This window comes from Phoca vitulina, unplaced genomic scaffold (genome assembly GCF_004348235.1).
Source record: "Phoca vitulina isolate PV1807 unplaced genomic scaffold, GSC_HSeal_1.0 scaffold96, whole genome shotgun sequence".
NCBI lineage: Eukaryota > Metazoa > Chordata > Mammalia > Carnivora > Phocidae > Phoca > Phoca vitulina.
In genome coordinates, this window is record NW_022589799.1 from 857,371 (window position 1) to 872,340 (window position 14,970).

A 14,970-nucleotide genomic window follows, 5' to 3' on the forward strand; every position below is an offset into this window, starting at 1 on the left:
CACATTTTGGGTATTCATTGTAAGGTGGCTACTGTATTGGACAGCTCAGAGGTGGGACATTTCTATCACCACAGAAATTTCTCTTGGACAGCCCTGGCTTAGTACATTAAGCTGTTACTGCAATTTGTTGTTATTGGGTGTCTTTCTAGTGACAGTCACTCTAAAGGGGATTGGGTGAGAAATTTGGATTATGATAGAAAATGAGAGCTGCTGATGGGACCATCCCATGGTCCATGGTCCTGTTTTCACATCTTTAAAGGATTCCAGCACCCTCCAGACTTTGCTCTGGGTCTTCAGATGGGACAGCCTGTGCCATCGAAAAGCTAGAATCCCCAGTGGTCTCTGAAGCTAATGCCAAGGGCAGCCTGGGCCCACCTGAAATCAGTGGCACTCAGGAGGAAGGAGGGGTGTGGATGGCCACTGGGTTCAGCCCAGGGAAGGGGTGTCTGATCTGAGACAGTTTTATCTGACACACGCTGATACCAGCTATTGTAGATTTCCACCCCTTCACAAGCACTTGGTCATCTCAGTGTTACACAAATTTAATAAAAACAAATTTTGTCCCCTTTTTTTTCTTGTGCAGGCCTATCCCCCTTTGTTCTGTTGTTGTGATAAATAGCCAGCTTGATAAAGTTGAAGGAAGGAAATTGTTTGTTTCCTGTAATGTCCGAAGTGTGGATGAAAAGACCCTATACTCCGAGGCAACAAGTAAGAAACTACCACTATGTCTTTTTTTGGTCTGGTTTAGTTTCTTGGGTTTTGTGTTTGGGGGCTTGGGAGTTGTTGGGTTTTGTTTTGGTTTTGGTTTTGGTTTGGTTTTATAACCCGCAAATGCCCAGAAATTCTCAATTCCCTATCATGTAAAAAAACAAGTTAAAGGTATTCTTAAACATTACTGGTAGAGAGCTACTTGCCACAATCTATCAAAACTACAAAGTCGTGTGCTCTTTTTCACCTGTTTCCAGGACCTGATCCCACAGGTGTACCAAAGTGTGCAAAATTACAATGTATGTGTTGCCCTGCTGTCACAGTAAGTGTGTTACTCATGTGAAGCTATTTGGAATAGCAGAAGATTGCCGAAACATAGCTACCCATCAGTAGGAGGCTGGTTGAGCAACCACACAGTGTGTGCCACAAAACATTCTGTGGCATATTATGGTGCCTTAAGTAATAAGGACATTCTTTAATTATGGGGCTATCTCATTAATACATATTGAATGAAAAGCACAAGATGCAGGACTGTGAATGTAGTATCATTATCACTAATAGAGAAAATGTAGAGAGATCTTTGCATTCTCTTCCCCTTTTCTCCCTCTTTCCCTTTTACTCCTTCCTTCCTTCCTGAATAATTTATTCCAAAAGCCATTAGGTAGAGTGGGCATGGTAGGCTTGGGATTGGCCTGGAGGCTGCAGCAAGGTGTGGCTGTGGGGGCTGAGCACCGGGTTGGAGCCTGAGTGGAGTGAAGAGGGTGTCCACACGGGCAGGTGGCTCAGTGCAGGGTGTCAGAGCCTATGCGGGACGGTGGCGTCTACACGGGCTGGCAGCCGAGAGGGGAGCCAGGTGCCTTACTGTCAGAGAAGGGATTTCCAGATACAGAAAGAGAAAACTAGAATGAACCCTGTGGTGTTGGGTTGGAATTGGAGATCTTGGACATGAATGTTTTCCTAGTCTCTTGCTCTTAGAAATAACATTGTGAGTAACTTCATATATTGTCATTTTACACACATTTTGGCAAGTTAATCTCCAGTGGTTCCAGAGGAGACCATTCTTTGTACTAGTCTCACAGTTTTTCTGTCAGCTTGACATTTCAAAGTAAAAAGTACTACATGGGAGGGAGGGGGAAATATCTGTATATTCTTGTGTTGCATAGACCTTCAGGAATGTGACACAAACATTGGTTTCCTCTGGGAAGAGGACCAGGTAGGTTGGAGGGAGAGTCCACCGTAGGCCCTTGTGTACCTTGTGACATGATTATGTCAGTGGATTAGCAGGACAGGAGTTAGGTTTTGTGGCACCTAAAGCTTGCACAGTTCAAGAAATTAAAGAAAAAGAATGCAAAATTGGGTACAAATGTGCGTTTTTATTTAAAATGAGGAAAGAAACCACAGCATGCTCCTGCTGCTGCTGTCTAGAGATGCGGGGCCCTTCCCTCTGTGCTCCCCATGAGCAGTTTATCAGAAGTACTTCCAGACTGCATCCCTGAGCACTCCCAGCCCCTGCTCTGACGGGGCCTTTGCAACGGAAGAGCCCTTGAAGCCTTACATTCCGTAGCTTCAGATGTAGACGAGTTAATTTAGATATCCGGTGCTTTTTGTTTGTTTCTATTCTGTTTTATTTTAAGGGACCTCAGATGCCCAGGTTTGGCTTAATCAGAATCTTTGAGTTAGGACACAGTGGGCATCAGTGACGCATGAAACAGTCATCTTTTATTTATTCATTCACTGATGTACTTTTCGACTCAAGAAGAAACACCCTGAACACCTACCATCAGCCAAGAACCAGAATCTTAATAGCATACCCCTACCTAAATATTTCCCATCTCATCCTCCTGCCTTCCCCTAAAGTTTTTGAAGTATAATTAACATACAATGTTCTATTCACTTATACCTAATTTGTTATTTTCGTAAGTTGTATCAAGAATATATGTGTGTATTTAAGGAATGTACAGTTAATTTTTTTTTTTTTTATTATGTTATGTTAGTCACCATACATTACATTATTAGTTTTTGATGTAGTGTTCCATGATTCATGTTCCATTTTTGTGACTGGCTTATTTTACTTAGCAAAATGTCCTCAAGTTGGGGCGCCTGGGTGGCTCAGTCATTAAGCGGCTGCCTTCGGCTCAGGTCATGATCCCAGAATCCTGGGATCGAGCCCCGCATCGGGCGTATAACACCCAATGCTCCATGCAATACGTGCCCTCCTTAATACCCATCACCGGGCTAACCCATCCCCCCACCCCTCTAAAACCCTCAGTTTGTTTCTCAGAGTCCATAGTCTCTCATGGTTCGTCTCCCCCTCCTATTTCCCCCCCCTTCATTTTTCTCTTCCTGCTATCTTCTTCTTTTTTTCTTTAACATATAATGTATTATTTGTTTCAGAGGTACAGGTCTGTGATTCATCAGTCTTGCACAATTCACAGCGCTCACCATAGCACATACCTTCCCCAATGTCTATCACCCAGCCACCCCATCCCTCCCACCCCCCACCACTCCAGCAACCTCAGTTTGTTTCCTGAGATTAAGAATTCCTCATATCGGTGAGATCATATGATACTTGTCTTTCTCTGATAGGAATGTACACTTTAGTTGTTTGTTCTGAACTTTGCAAAAAAGAGATCACGCTATATGTACTTTTCTGGGAGTTGATTTTCTTTTCATTCAGCTTCACATTACTGAAGTTCACTCTGTTGTTGGCACGTAGTTTCCTCATTTTTCCTGTTTAGTGATATTCCACTGTGTGAGTATACCACAGTGGATTTATCTCCTCTTTTGATGTTGGGCTTTGGACTCTTGTAAAGAGAGGGATGGAGAGTGGAGGAGTGGCAGGGGTGGGGAGAGAGAGAATCTTAAGCAGACTACACCCAGCCTGGAGCCTGATGTGGGGTTCTGATCTCACGACCCTGAGATCATGACCTGAGCCAAAATCAAGAGTTGGTAGCCTAATTGACTGAGCCACCCAGGTATCCCATGGGCCTTGGATTCTTGTGAAAGGCTCCTGTGAACATTCTGGTGGTGTACACGGACGAGAGCTTGGCATATAGTTAGGAGTAGAATTTCTGGGTTGTAGAGTATGGGAGTATTCAGCTTCACAGCGGAACACACCAGCTTGTTTTCTAAAGCTGTTACTAAATTATACTCCCACCGGCAATATATGGGATTCTCTTGATCCCTGTCTTCTCTAGCATTTGGTAAAGTCAGACTTCTGAGTTTTTGCCAATCAAATGGTTATATAATGTTATCTCTGTGTGATCTTGATTTGCATTTTCCTGATCACCTATGAAGATGAGCATCTCCTCATACATTTACCATACTTGTTTCCCATTCTGTAAAATTCCTATTTGTTCAGCCTCTTTTGTTGTTTCCCCCCCCCTTTTTTTAACTGATTTACAGGAGTTCTTTCTGTATTTTGTATTAATGTTTTTACTGGACGTATAACTGCACCTTCCAGTATGTAAGTTAACTTTTATTTGCCTTAAGGTATCTTTTTTATGAACAGAAGGTTTTTTTCATGTTACTGTAGTTGTATTTATTAAATTTTTTTTTCCTTTATCATTAATGCTTTTTGTGTCTTATTATTCATTCCTCCTCCCCACCCCCTGCCAAGTATCAGCTGTTTGCAGAAATGATGGATAAAAGAAGCAGGACTAAGATCCTGAATAATTTGAATCCATAGTCAGTTTAAAGACTCCATTCCAGGCTGTGGTTTATGTGTCCTATCTCCCTAAGGCTTTCAGTATCAAAGGTTCCAGATGGCTTAGTTGTAATTTCACTTCCTTTTACTTTCCTAACTATCTCTAATGGAAGTGGTAATGAACCATGAAATGACCAAGTGGGAGAGGACCGGTTCCCAGAGGCACTATTGTATTGTGATAGTCAAAAGCTGATTCTTAATTTGGCTAAGAAAGGAGAGTAGGCCCAAAGATGGAAGGTACAAATATGAATCAAAATCCCTTTCCTGGGGCACCTGGGTGGCTCAGTCAATAAGTGTCTGCCTTTGGCTCAGGTCGTGATCCCGGAGTCCTGGGATCGAGCCCCGCATTGAGCCCCGCATCGGGCTCCCTGCTCAGAAGGGAGTCTGCTTGTCCCTCTCACACTCCCTCTACTTGTATTCCCTCTCTCACTGTCTGTCAAATAAATAAAATCTTTTTAATAAATAAATAAATAAATAAGGTGCTTCTGTTAAAAAAAAAATCTGTTTAAAAAAAATCCCTTTCCTTACCTATATATTTCTACTCAGAGAAGTCCCATCTGACTGCAGTCAGCTGACTTACAATCACCTTCTGTTATTTTGTTTGTTTAGGTTTATTTGTAAAACTAGATCCTAAAAAAAGTTTGACATAAAAGAGCTTCTGGTGCATTCTACACCAATCTGCACTCCTTCCCTCCAGAAGAAGCTGTTGTCTCCAGTTCTGCTCTACTTACCTACTTCTGAGTCCCCCAGAGGGTGAAGCCTGCTAACACTGATCTTCCTCAACAAATCTTCGGAATACAACTCCAGGAGCTCTATTTCCACCTTCTAAACTCTTTAACACAGAAGGACTCCATGTGACAGTATCAGCAATTCTTTGTGTCTCCTTAGAATAAGTTTCTGGTTCTCCTAAATTTGAATGGGCTCCTTAAGGTTGCACCAGCATGATATTTGCCCCATTTCAGACTGAAGAAAAAATTCATATTGAAACTCTTAACCACAAACTTGAAAATGCCAGAAAACCAAAGGAAGGAGTGTGTGTGTGTGTGTGTGTTATAAAGGGGGGGAAATCGGAGGGGGAGACGAACCATGAGAGACTATGGACTCTGAGAAACAAACTGAGGGTTCTAGAGGGGAGGGGGGTGGGGGGATGGGTTAGCCTGGTGATGGGTATTAAAGAGGGCACGTTCTGCATGGAGCACTGGGTGTTATACGCAAACAATGAATCATGGAACACTACATCAAAAAAGAAAAAAAGGAAGGAAGAAAGAAAGAACAAAGCTAACTTTATTGTATCCAAACAAATGGTTTTGGCCACGGTAGGAAGTACAACAAGTTCCTATAGGAATGAATGAATACCTCAGATCTGGATCCTAGGGATTAAACAACCGTACCATTTTTAACATAAGCTGTCCTGTTGTGTCTTACCAACGACATAGTTGATCATCACTGGAAGGAACCTATATTTACTTCCTAGGTATCTTCATTCAGGCTGCTATAACAAAATACCACAGACTTAGGTAGCTTATATACAACAGAAATTTATTGTTCACAGCTCTCGAGCCTAGAAAGTCAAGGATCAGAGCACCAGCACAGTCACCTTCTGGTGAGGGCTAGCTTACTGGCTTAGAGCTGGCACCTTCTCACTGTGTCCTCATGTGGTAGAAGGGGCTAGAGATTCTCTAGATCCTCTTATTAGGGCACTAACCCCACTCATGAGGGCTCCACTACTAATACCATTAGGATTTCAACATAGGAAGGCAGGGACAGGAACAAACATTCAGGCCTTCACATTAGGGCTGCCATGACAAAGTACCACATACTGGGTGATTTGAAAAAACAGGGGAATTCATTGCCTCGCAGTTCTGGGAACCAGAAGTACAAAATCAAGGTTTCTACAAGGCCAAGCTCCCTCTGAAGGCCTCAAGCCTCTCTCCTAGCTGCTGGTAGCCTCATTCATTCCTTGGTTTGTAGATGCATCACTCCTGCCTTCACATCATCTTCCCTTTGGCCAAATTTCCCCCTTTGTATAAGGACACCAAGTCATTGGTAGGGCCCACACTAATGACCTCACTTTAACTCTATTACCTCAATAAAGACCTCATTTCTGGGGCCCCTGGGTGGCTCAGTCAGTTAAGCATCTAACTCTTGGTCTCAGCTCAGGTCTTGATCTCAGGATCATTGAGTTCAAGCCCTGCATTGGGCTCCATGCTGGTCGTGGAGACTAAAAAAAAAAGAGACCCCATTTCCAAATATGCTCACATTATGAGGTGGGGGATTAGGACTTCAGCATACCTTTTGGGAGGACACAGTTCAACCCATAACAGAACCTTAAACAAATGAAAGATGAAAAAATGAATTGGGAGACTAATGTTCTAGGAAACCTATTCTACTTCTAATAGATTGAATAGAATCTACCAGATAATAGTCTGGGCTTCAGTTTCTTTCCTTTCTTTCCCCTTACTAAAAGTTTAGGTTGAACCGCATGAAATAGCCATTTTCAAAGGTCAGAATGGTCAGATATTGACAATTTCCTATGGCTCGACCTAATGACTTAGGGATAGCCTTGTGGTTATCTACCCAGTTATCCTTGCACAGCCAAAAGATCAGCTGGACTCCTCCACTGCCGGAGCTGACTGACCCTGGGATGGCCAAGCCCAAAAAAGACTCCCATCCCTAGGGCCCACCTGCAGCTCCCAAGCTGCAAGAAAGGCCCCAGCAGAGGATGGGGGTCACAGTGACGGTGAGGCTAGCAGTTCCCTGTCCCTAGAAGTCCTGGTAGAGCCTGGGGAGGCGCCTGGCCCGCAGCTGTGCTGTTCGCATGTCTCGCAGCAGCCACCCTTTCTTCCTGGTCTTCGTGTAATGACACTGGAGACCGTGGGCTCTTGTGGCAGCTCTCACAGCTTGCCCTCATGGGTTGTAGGCATGTGTACAAACGTGAAGCTGAAGGGACGAGCCAGCACTGCCGTCCAGCTTCACTTAATTAGTAGAAAGGAGTTTAGACAGAGAGGGTACTTCAAAAATGTCACTTATTTGCACAGGCTTGCCACACCGCTAGAGCACACCAGGCCTTCACCCAAGCTAAAAAGAACCCAACTGAAAGAATGCCAGAGGACCAGTTTTTCTTCTGTTAAGTATGCGCACACCTCCCTCCCTCTCCGCATGTAAGGTTTGCTCACTGGTGTGATGGTGTCCAGGCCGCACTGTAGTATGCAGGTGCTGGGCCTGGCGCGGCACAAGGTCAGCCAAGGGAAAGCTCCGTGGCTGTGCCCGCAGGGTCCCGGGCTTGACCAAGCCCGCATGCTTGCCTTCCTCAGTCCTGGAGCACCTGGAACGCTCCAGAGCTTTGGTTGCTTCCTGGTCTGTGGGCCGGAGTCCCGCACGAGGAGGTTGCTGTACTTGAGCAGTCCCCCGCCCCTGATCTCTTTGGGGTTCTTGGTCGCGATCAGTCTGTTCTGCAGGTGGTCGAAGGCTTCCTCGAAGTCCCCATACACGCTCTCGCCGATCACCGTGGGGTGGACGTGCTCAGAGATGGGGCTGCTGGAGCAGTCGTAGAAGAAGAGCAGAGAGTCCAGGATGATCTGAAAAGAGTCTGCGCTAAATTCAAACTGGCGCCGGATGGAGTCAACGAATTTCAGCTCCACGTTCTTCCCATTCCTGTTGGAGAGGGAAATCAGGCTCCAGCGGTCAGTGTCCGTGCAGACCTTCACCAGCTTCTGGACATACGCCTCCTTCAGGGTGACTGGGCTGATGTTGAGCTTGTTCACGCCCTCTAGCAGAAAGTTTGGAAGGGAACACAGCACCACATCCCTGACCAGCTGAAATTCTGCCTCCGTGGGAAGAGCCACATGAAAGATCAGGTGCAGTCTTTGCAACACAGGCTGTTGTCTTTGACCAAGACGTGGCCCGTTGTGGAGCCGTTCAGCCTGACGTCCTACACTTTGATGCCTGCCTCCTCCAGCCAGCCGCACTCGAGGTGCCCCATGTGAGCATTTATTTCGGTGATGGGTTGCAGTAACTGCCCAGCAGCAGGAATGGGCTGGTGTGGAGAACGGACAGCAGGCTCCATCTGACCCCATGGCCCCCATGCTCATGGCCAAGGCCAGGACACAAGGCAGGGGCCCCAGCACAGAGGTGAGGACAGCAGCTCCCTAGGATGTGGTGCCAGGCCTCCTGGCCATGCCTTACCAACTGGGGCTGTGGACCTGGTCCTGTGGGTCCCTCTGATCCTGACTTTTTGCAGGGACTGCAGGTCAGGAGGCAGATCACACCCTGCGTAGACACCATTGGTAATGCTGTATTCCAGTAAAGCACCAACACAGGGATGCAGAACATGAGGATTTCCCAGCACAATCAGCAAGGCTTTGGGTCTGGTGATTGCAACATTAAATCTTTTTGAGTTGGATAAGAAACCCAAAAAATACCTATCATCTTCAAATCTATCTTCATTTGACCATGCAGTGGAGATGATGATGACCAAATATTCTTGCCCTTGAAACTCCTCTACTGATCCGAACTTTACGTCCATCAGATAACATTTCGCAAAATAATTTTGATTTTTTTCCACCTGCTTCCGGTAGGGCATGATCACACCAATGTCACTTGCAGACACTTGGCTGGAGATGCCCCTGGCGAGGAGGCAGCAACAGCGCATGACCTGAACCATGACGGGCTCCTCCCTTCACGAGCTTTGCTGCCCTTCACGCCATGAAAATGAGGGGGAAGCCTTTCTCTGGTAACTTCTCCCAGCCCAGCAGGGAGGTCACCCCACTTCAAGCTCTGTGGTAGAACAGCCCGGACAGCAGCACCAGCAGAGCTGGGTGGGATCTATAGTTCCTCATGAGCTTTGTAACCAACGGGGGATTGTAGGCACCACAGGCACCAAAAGCATCTTCATCCCTCAGATATGCTGGCAGGGACATCAGTCTTTCCAACACAGAAACATTCAGCCCATAAGCCATGGCGAGTCTAGACTTGATGACAGGTCCAAACTGCATGGGGTCTCCGGCAAGGACAGTCTGGCTGTTGGCCTCTGAAACCAGCCCCAGCGGAATAAGGCATTCCGGCTCACTCGCCTGTCCTGCTTCGTCCACAAACACATGGGTAAAATGTCCAACTCTCCCTCCTATTTGGTAAAAGAGACCCCTGCTGCTGCACGTCGTGCTTATGATCCTGAAGTGCAAGGCCTTCCAGATATCTTCTCCAACTTTGCAGTCCGGTTTGATGGCATCAGTGACTGTCTCCTTGAACCTACAGGTGGCATTTACATGGACCATGGTGCCGGGCCACAGCACCTGGCTCTCGTGCAGCCACAGACACACGAGGTCGGCCACACTGTTGGAGGGTACCCAGACCAATATTCAACTGTCCCGCAAAGTGTAGTTCACTGTAAAACAGCCTCTAGAACCATCACCGTCTTCCTGGTTCCAGGAGGTCCAAAAAGAATATACGGGAGTGGGTGGCAGTCGCCACTCAGGATTCTTCCAGCCGCTAACTTCTGGTTTTCATTGAGCACAGGATTGAAAAATTCCTTCTCTCGCCGTGGGGATCTGAACTTCGTTTACCAGATCAGTTGACTTTTCAGCAAAGGCCACTGGCCCCAGCGTGTCCTGGGCACCAGCCCGCCTCTCCTTTGCTGCGTGCTTAGTATGGTCCTTCAGGGCTTTCCTATTCTTGATGGTGGACTGTCCATTGTTTTTGGTGTCTTGTGCATCATTCCAATTCCCCGTCACTTGGGGAGACTGTAAAATGATTTCTTCTGGAAACAACACTTTAACAGCTAAGTGGGTGACGTGTTCTAGTGCAAAGTGACACCATCTGCTTGTGGTCCTGTTATATGTGAATTCCACATCCATAGGCTCAAAGTTATATGCTTGCTCAAATTCTGGGTTAAGTTTAAGAATTATGTATCTTCATGAATCTCAGTCACATAGCCGAGTATTTGATGACATGTCCGTTGTACTCTTGAGTTTTTAAAATCAGCTTATCACCTGCGAACAGAGAAGGCCTACTTTCAGCCAATCCTGGGACCTCCAGAACCAGCAGGTCACCATTTCTTTTCAAGGTGACCCCACTCATGTTATACTCTTTCAGTTCTATTTCTGCATGAATCTCCTCAAGTCAAAGTCGAAAACTTTTCCTTGTAGTTCTGATAAGGAAAATCTGTGTCCTAAGATGGCCGACCGAGCCAGACAGAGAGTCCCAGTCCTTTCCCCGGGGCTCTTCCGGGTTCTTCCTGCTCTGCTTCCCAGGAGCACCAATCTGGGTTCTTCTCCCTGCCCCGCTTCGCGCATGCGCCAAAAGTGCCCAGTATGCGGAAGTAGATGTGTATAAATTGCCCCCTTTGTTTGTGCTCGGGGCTCAGACCTTTGGAGACCACTCTCCTCTGGGCCCGCCAGCGTTAAATAAACCTCCTATCCTCCAAGATCTCCGGGTGCCACTTGGTTCTTCCGTCGGGCAATCCAGTCCAGGTTCCGTAACATATGGTTCCCTGACCGGGAAACCCAACCACAATGGCCCATTTTTGCCACCGGTTTTGGGGGCAACAGCGGGGTGGTAACTGAACGAGGGATCGTAACAGAGAAGGCGCGCCTGCCTAATTTTCGCCACTGTCCCACCCCTGTCACCTCGGGCTGGCCCTGCTCCTCTGTTCCTGCCGGACTTGAGGAGACTTGGCAGGTGAGGACCTGGTCCTGACGTCGGATTCCCGTAAGGCCTGGGGCCCCAGGACCCAGACAAGCCCACCCCCATTGGGGTGTAAGGGGAGCCTGATCACCTCCCAGAGACCTCTTAGAGGTCTCACAGGTAGGGACTCCCAGGGAGGGAATGTAATAACTTCTGGAGTGTGAGTGTGTGAGTGAACATGCAGTCCAACCTGGCTTGCTCAAGCAGACTGATTCTGTGACTCCACAGGCGGGCACCCTTAAGGTCTACGGAGTCTGAGTGGGCCCGTCTGCGATTCCGTGGTGAACAGCCTACAGTCTGTGGAGGCATCGGAATAGTTTCCGACTGTAAGTCACAATGCTGAGACCACTACGGCTAAGCTCCTTCAGGACACAGCCAGACGGGCATCTGATTGGTCTCCTCATCTCAGGAGGCACCCCCCCCCTTGTCTGTCTCTGCGCCACTGCACACAGAGAAATCACCATGGGATCAGGGCAGAGTAAACCTACGGTTCTAGAGACCATGATCAAAAATTTCAAGAAGGGGTTTTCAGGAGACTATGGAGTCAGGATGAACCCCAGCAAGTTGAGAACCCTATGTGAATTGGAATGGCCCACCTTTGATGTCGGGTGGCCTTCAGAAGGGACATTGGATGTCCCAACGATTCGTCGAGTATGGTGAGTCATAACAGGAGAACCAGGACACCCTGACCAATTTCCGTACATTGACTCCTGGCTAGGAATTGCTCAGACCCTCCCCCCCGGGTGCAATTCGCTTGCAATAGGCAGGGACAGGCCAGAGTCTTAATCGCCTCATCCAAGCAACCTAAAGAAAATCAGCAAAAATCCCAGTCTCCACAAATCCTAGCCAGAGATCCCGAGGATGAACCAACCCTCTCCCCACTGTACGTACCCCCAAGACCGCCTACACCTGGCCCTTCAGCTCCAGACACTCCGCCACCATCGGTTTCACTGGCGCCCCCAGGCCCAGAGGATCCACCGGTGCCCCCAGGCCTAAAAGATCCCCTTTCTCCAGGACCAGCAGCCAAGCTGTGCCCCAGGCCGGGTGCAAGCACCCTCCAAATGCTGGTACGAGAGACGCAGGAACCCAAGAGGCACAATGAAGACAGGACAGTCCAACCTGGCCATTTCATGATGTATTATCAGCCCTTCACCACTACTGACCTCCTCAACTGGAAACATAACACCCCATCCTACTCTGAGAAACCACAGGCTATGGTAGACCTCATAGAATCCCTCTTCCAGATTCATCGGCCAACCTGGGAAGACTGCCAACAGTTCCTCCACACACTATTTAACACAGAGGAAAGGAGGAGAATAATGAAAGGTGCACCTTTCCAAGGTACCTGGAAGAGTACGCACCAGCGGGAGTCATCAGCCCTGCTGCCCGGGCTAATACAGCCACACCCGAAGAGCGCCCAGCATGGGACTTCACCACAACCTAGGGACAGGCCCACATCCGCCGGTACCAGGAGGCCCTCCTCCAGGGAATCCGGGTAGGAGCTAAGAAACCCATAAATATGACTAAGGTATCCTCAGTCACTCAACAACCAGGGGAGTCCCCCAGGGACTACTATGAAAGACTATGTGAAGCCTACAGGATATACACTCCATTTGACCCCGAGGCACAGGAAAGCCAACAGATGGTAAACACTTCCTTCATGGCTCAAGCCGCCCCAGACATCAGAAAAAAACTTGAGAAACTAGCGGGTTTTGCCGGGATGAACAACACCCAACTAACAGAGATTGCCAATAAGGTCTACACGAACAGGGAGGTCGCAGCCGAACGGGAAGCCAACAAAAAGATGAAAAAGAAAGTCAGCCTCCTGGCCGCTGCCCTGAAAGAAAAGGACAACACAAAGGCAGGGAGACCCCAACCACCGAAAGGGGGGGAAGCCCAGAACCCCCTTGGCAAGGGATCAATGTGCCTCCTGTAAAGAGAAAGGACATTGGAAAAACGAATGTCCCAACCGGGGAAAGGCTTAAAGAGCCCAGTCGCTACAAGGAAGAACCCCGAGAGGAGGACCTCATAAGGCCTTGTGGGAATGGACTCAGACTGAGGGGGACTGGGCTCTTTCCTCCTTGGCCCCCATGAGCCCACGGTCAAAATGAAGGGGGGGCCAACCAGTGACTTTTATGGTTGATACTGGGGCCGAGCACTCTGTTGTTACCTCCCCAGTGGCACCTTTCAGCAAAAGGACTGCGACCATCCTCGTGGCCACCGGAATGCAGGCGATACAACAGCCCTTTTGCCAGGCTCGCCAGTGCAAACTCGGGGGCCACAAGGTCCGACACGAATTCCTATATCTGCCCGATTGCCCCATCCCTCTCCTGGGCCGAGACATACTCTCCAAGCTTAGGGCTCAGATAATCTTTAAGCCCACAGGACACACTAGCCTCTCACTGAACCCAAGGCAGGAGGAGACAGGGTCTCTAATACTAGCAATTACTGCACCAAGGGAAGAATGGAGGCTATTCTGTGCCCAGACCCAAACGAGCAGCCCGCCGGAGTTCAGACTCACCTTCCCTTCAGTATGGGCTGAAAACAACCCACCTGGACTAGCCCGGAATCGGGCCTATCATTGTTGAACTGATCCTAGGAGCCCAACCTCAGAGGCAAAGGCAATACCCCCTTCCACAAGAAGCTAAGATCGGCATCCAAGAACATTTGACCAAACTCAAAGAAACAGGTATTCTAGTCAAGTGCCAGGCGGCCTGGAATACCCCACTCCTGCCAGTCAAGAAGCCAGGAGGGGGATACCGACCAGTTCAAGACCTGTGGGCCATCAACAAGGTGACCATCTCTCTTCACCCAGTGGTTCCGAATCCATACACCCTCCTCGGCCAAATCCCAGGGTCAGCCAGATGGTTCACTTGCCCAGATTTGAAGGATGCCTTCTGCCTCTGCTTAGCTCCCCAGAGCCAGCCACTATTTGCCTTTGAATGATCTGAACCTGATACAGGGCGCCAGATGCAACTGACTTGGATGCACCTCCCGCAGGGATTTAAAAACTCACCAGCCCTCTTTGGGGAAGCGCTGGCCGCAGACCTCGCCAACTTCCCAAGAGAGGCCACATGATGCACCCTCCTCCAGTATGTGGATGACCTCCTCCTCGCCAGTGACACACAAAAAGACTGCACAAAAGGCACAAAGGCCCTCCTACAGCTCCTGTCAGACTCGGGATACCGATCCTCATGGAAGAAGGCACAAATCTGCCAACAACAGGTCCGATACCTTGGTTTCCTCCTCACCTAAGGGAAGAGAGAACTAGGGTCGGAGAGGAAAAGGGTCATCATCTCCCTGCCACAGCCCCAGACAAAAAGGGGCCTACGAGAATTCCTGGGGGCTGCAGGATATTGCCACATCTGGATCCCTGGGTTCTCAGCAATAGCAAGACCCCTTTATGATCTCTTAGGGTGACCAGATCGAGAACCCCCTACCTGGACTGAGGAAGCAGAAGCCGCTTTCACAGAGGTAAAGACCGCCCTGGGGTGGGCTCCAGCCCTGGGCCTACCAGATGTAGAAAAACCCTTCAATCTCTTTGTGCATGAAAAGGAAAAAATAGCGCTCGGGGTACTCACCCAGACTGTTGGACCCTGGCAATGACCAGTTGCTTACCTGTCAAAGAAGCTGCACCCCATAGCAGCGGGATGGCCGCCGTGCCTCAGGGTGCTGACAGCCACAGTCCTACTCATCAAGGAGGCAGACAAACTTACCCTGGGGCAAGAACTTAACGTCAAGGTCCTTCATGCAGTCGTGTCCTTCATGAACACACAGGGACCCTGCTTCCTTCCCAACTGTCAGCTAGCACAATACCAAGGGCTCCTCTGCGAAAACCCACGGGTCACCCTCGAAACAGTAAGGACATTAAATCC

At 48.6% G+C, this 14,970-nt stretch overlaps 1 protein-coding gene and 1 pseudogene across 4 annotated transcripts in view; one reads left to right on the forward strand and one right to left on the reverse strand.

Moving 5' to 3' along the window:
* THEM4 (thioesterase superfamily member 4) overlaps positions 1–14,970 on the forward strand; it is a 50,520-nt gene that overhangs the window by 29,758 nt on the left and 5,792 nt on the right. Inside the window, exons 5-6 of one of the 4 annotated variants that reach the window (XM_032396993.1) lie at positions 584–708; positions 5,024–5,472. In XM_032396993.1, the coding sequence (XP_032252884.1) occupies positions 584–708; positions 5,024–5,064 (166 nt within the window). In that variant the 3' untranslated portion in view covers positions 5,065–5,472. The other 3 variants (XM_032396994.1, XM_032396992.1, XM_032396991.1) reach the window with 3 other exon arrangements.
* Positions 6,646–10,617, reverse strand: LOC116627266 (annotated as a pseudogene).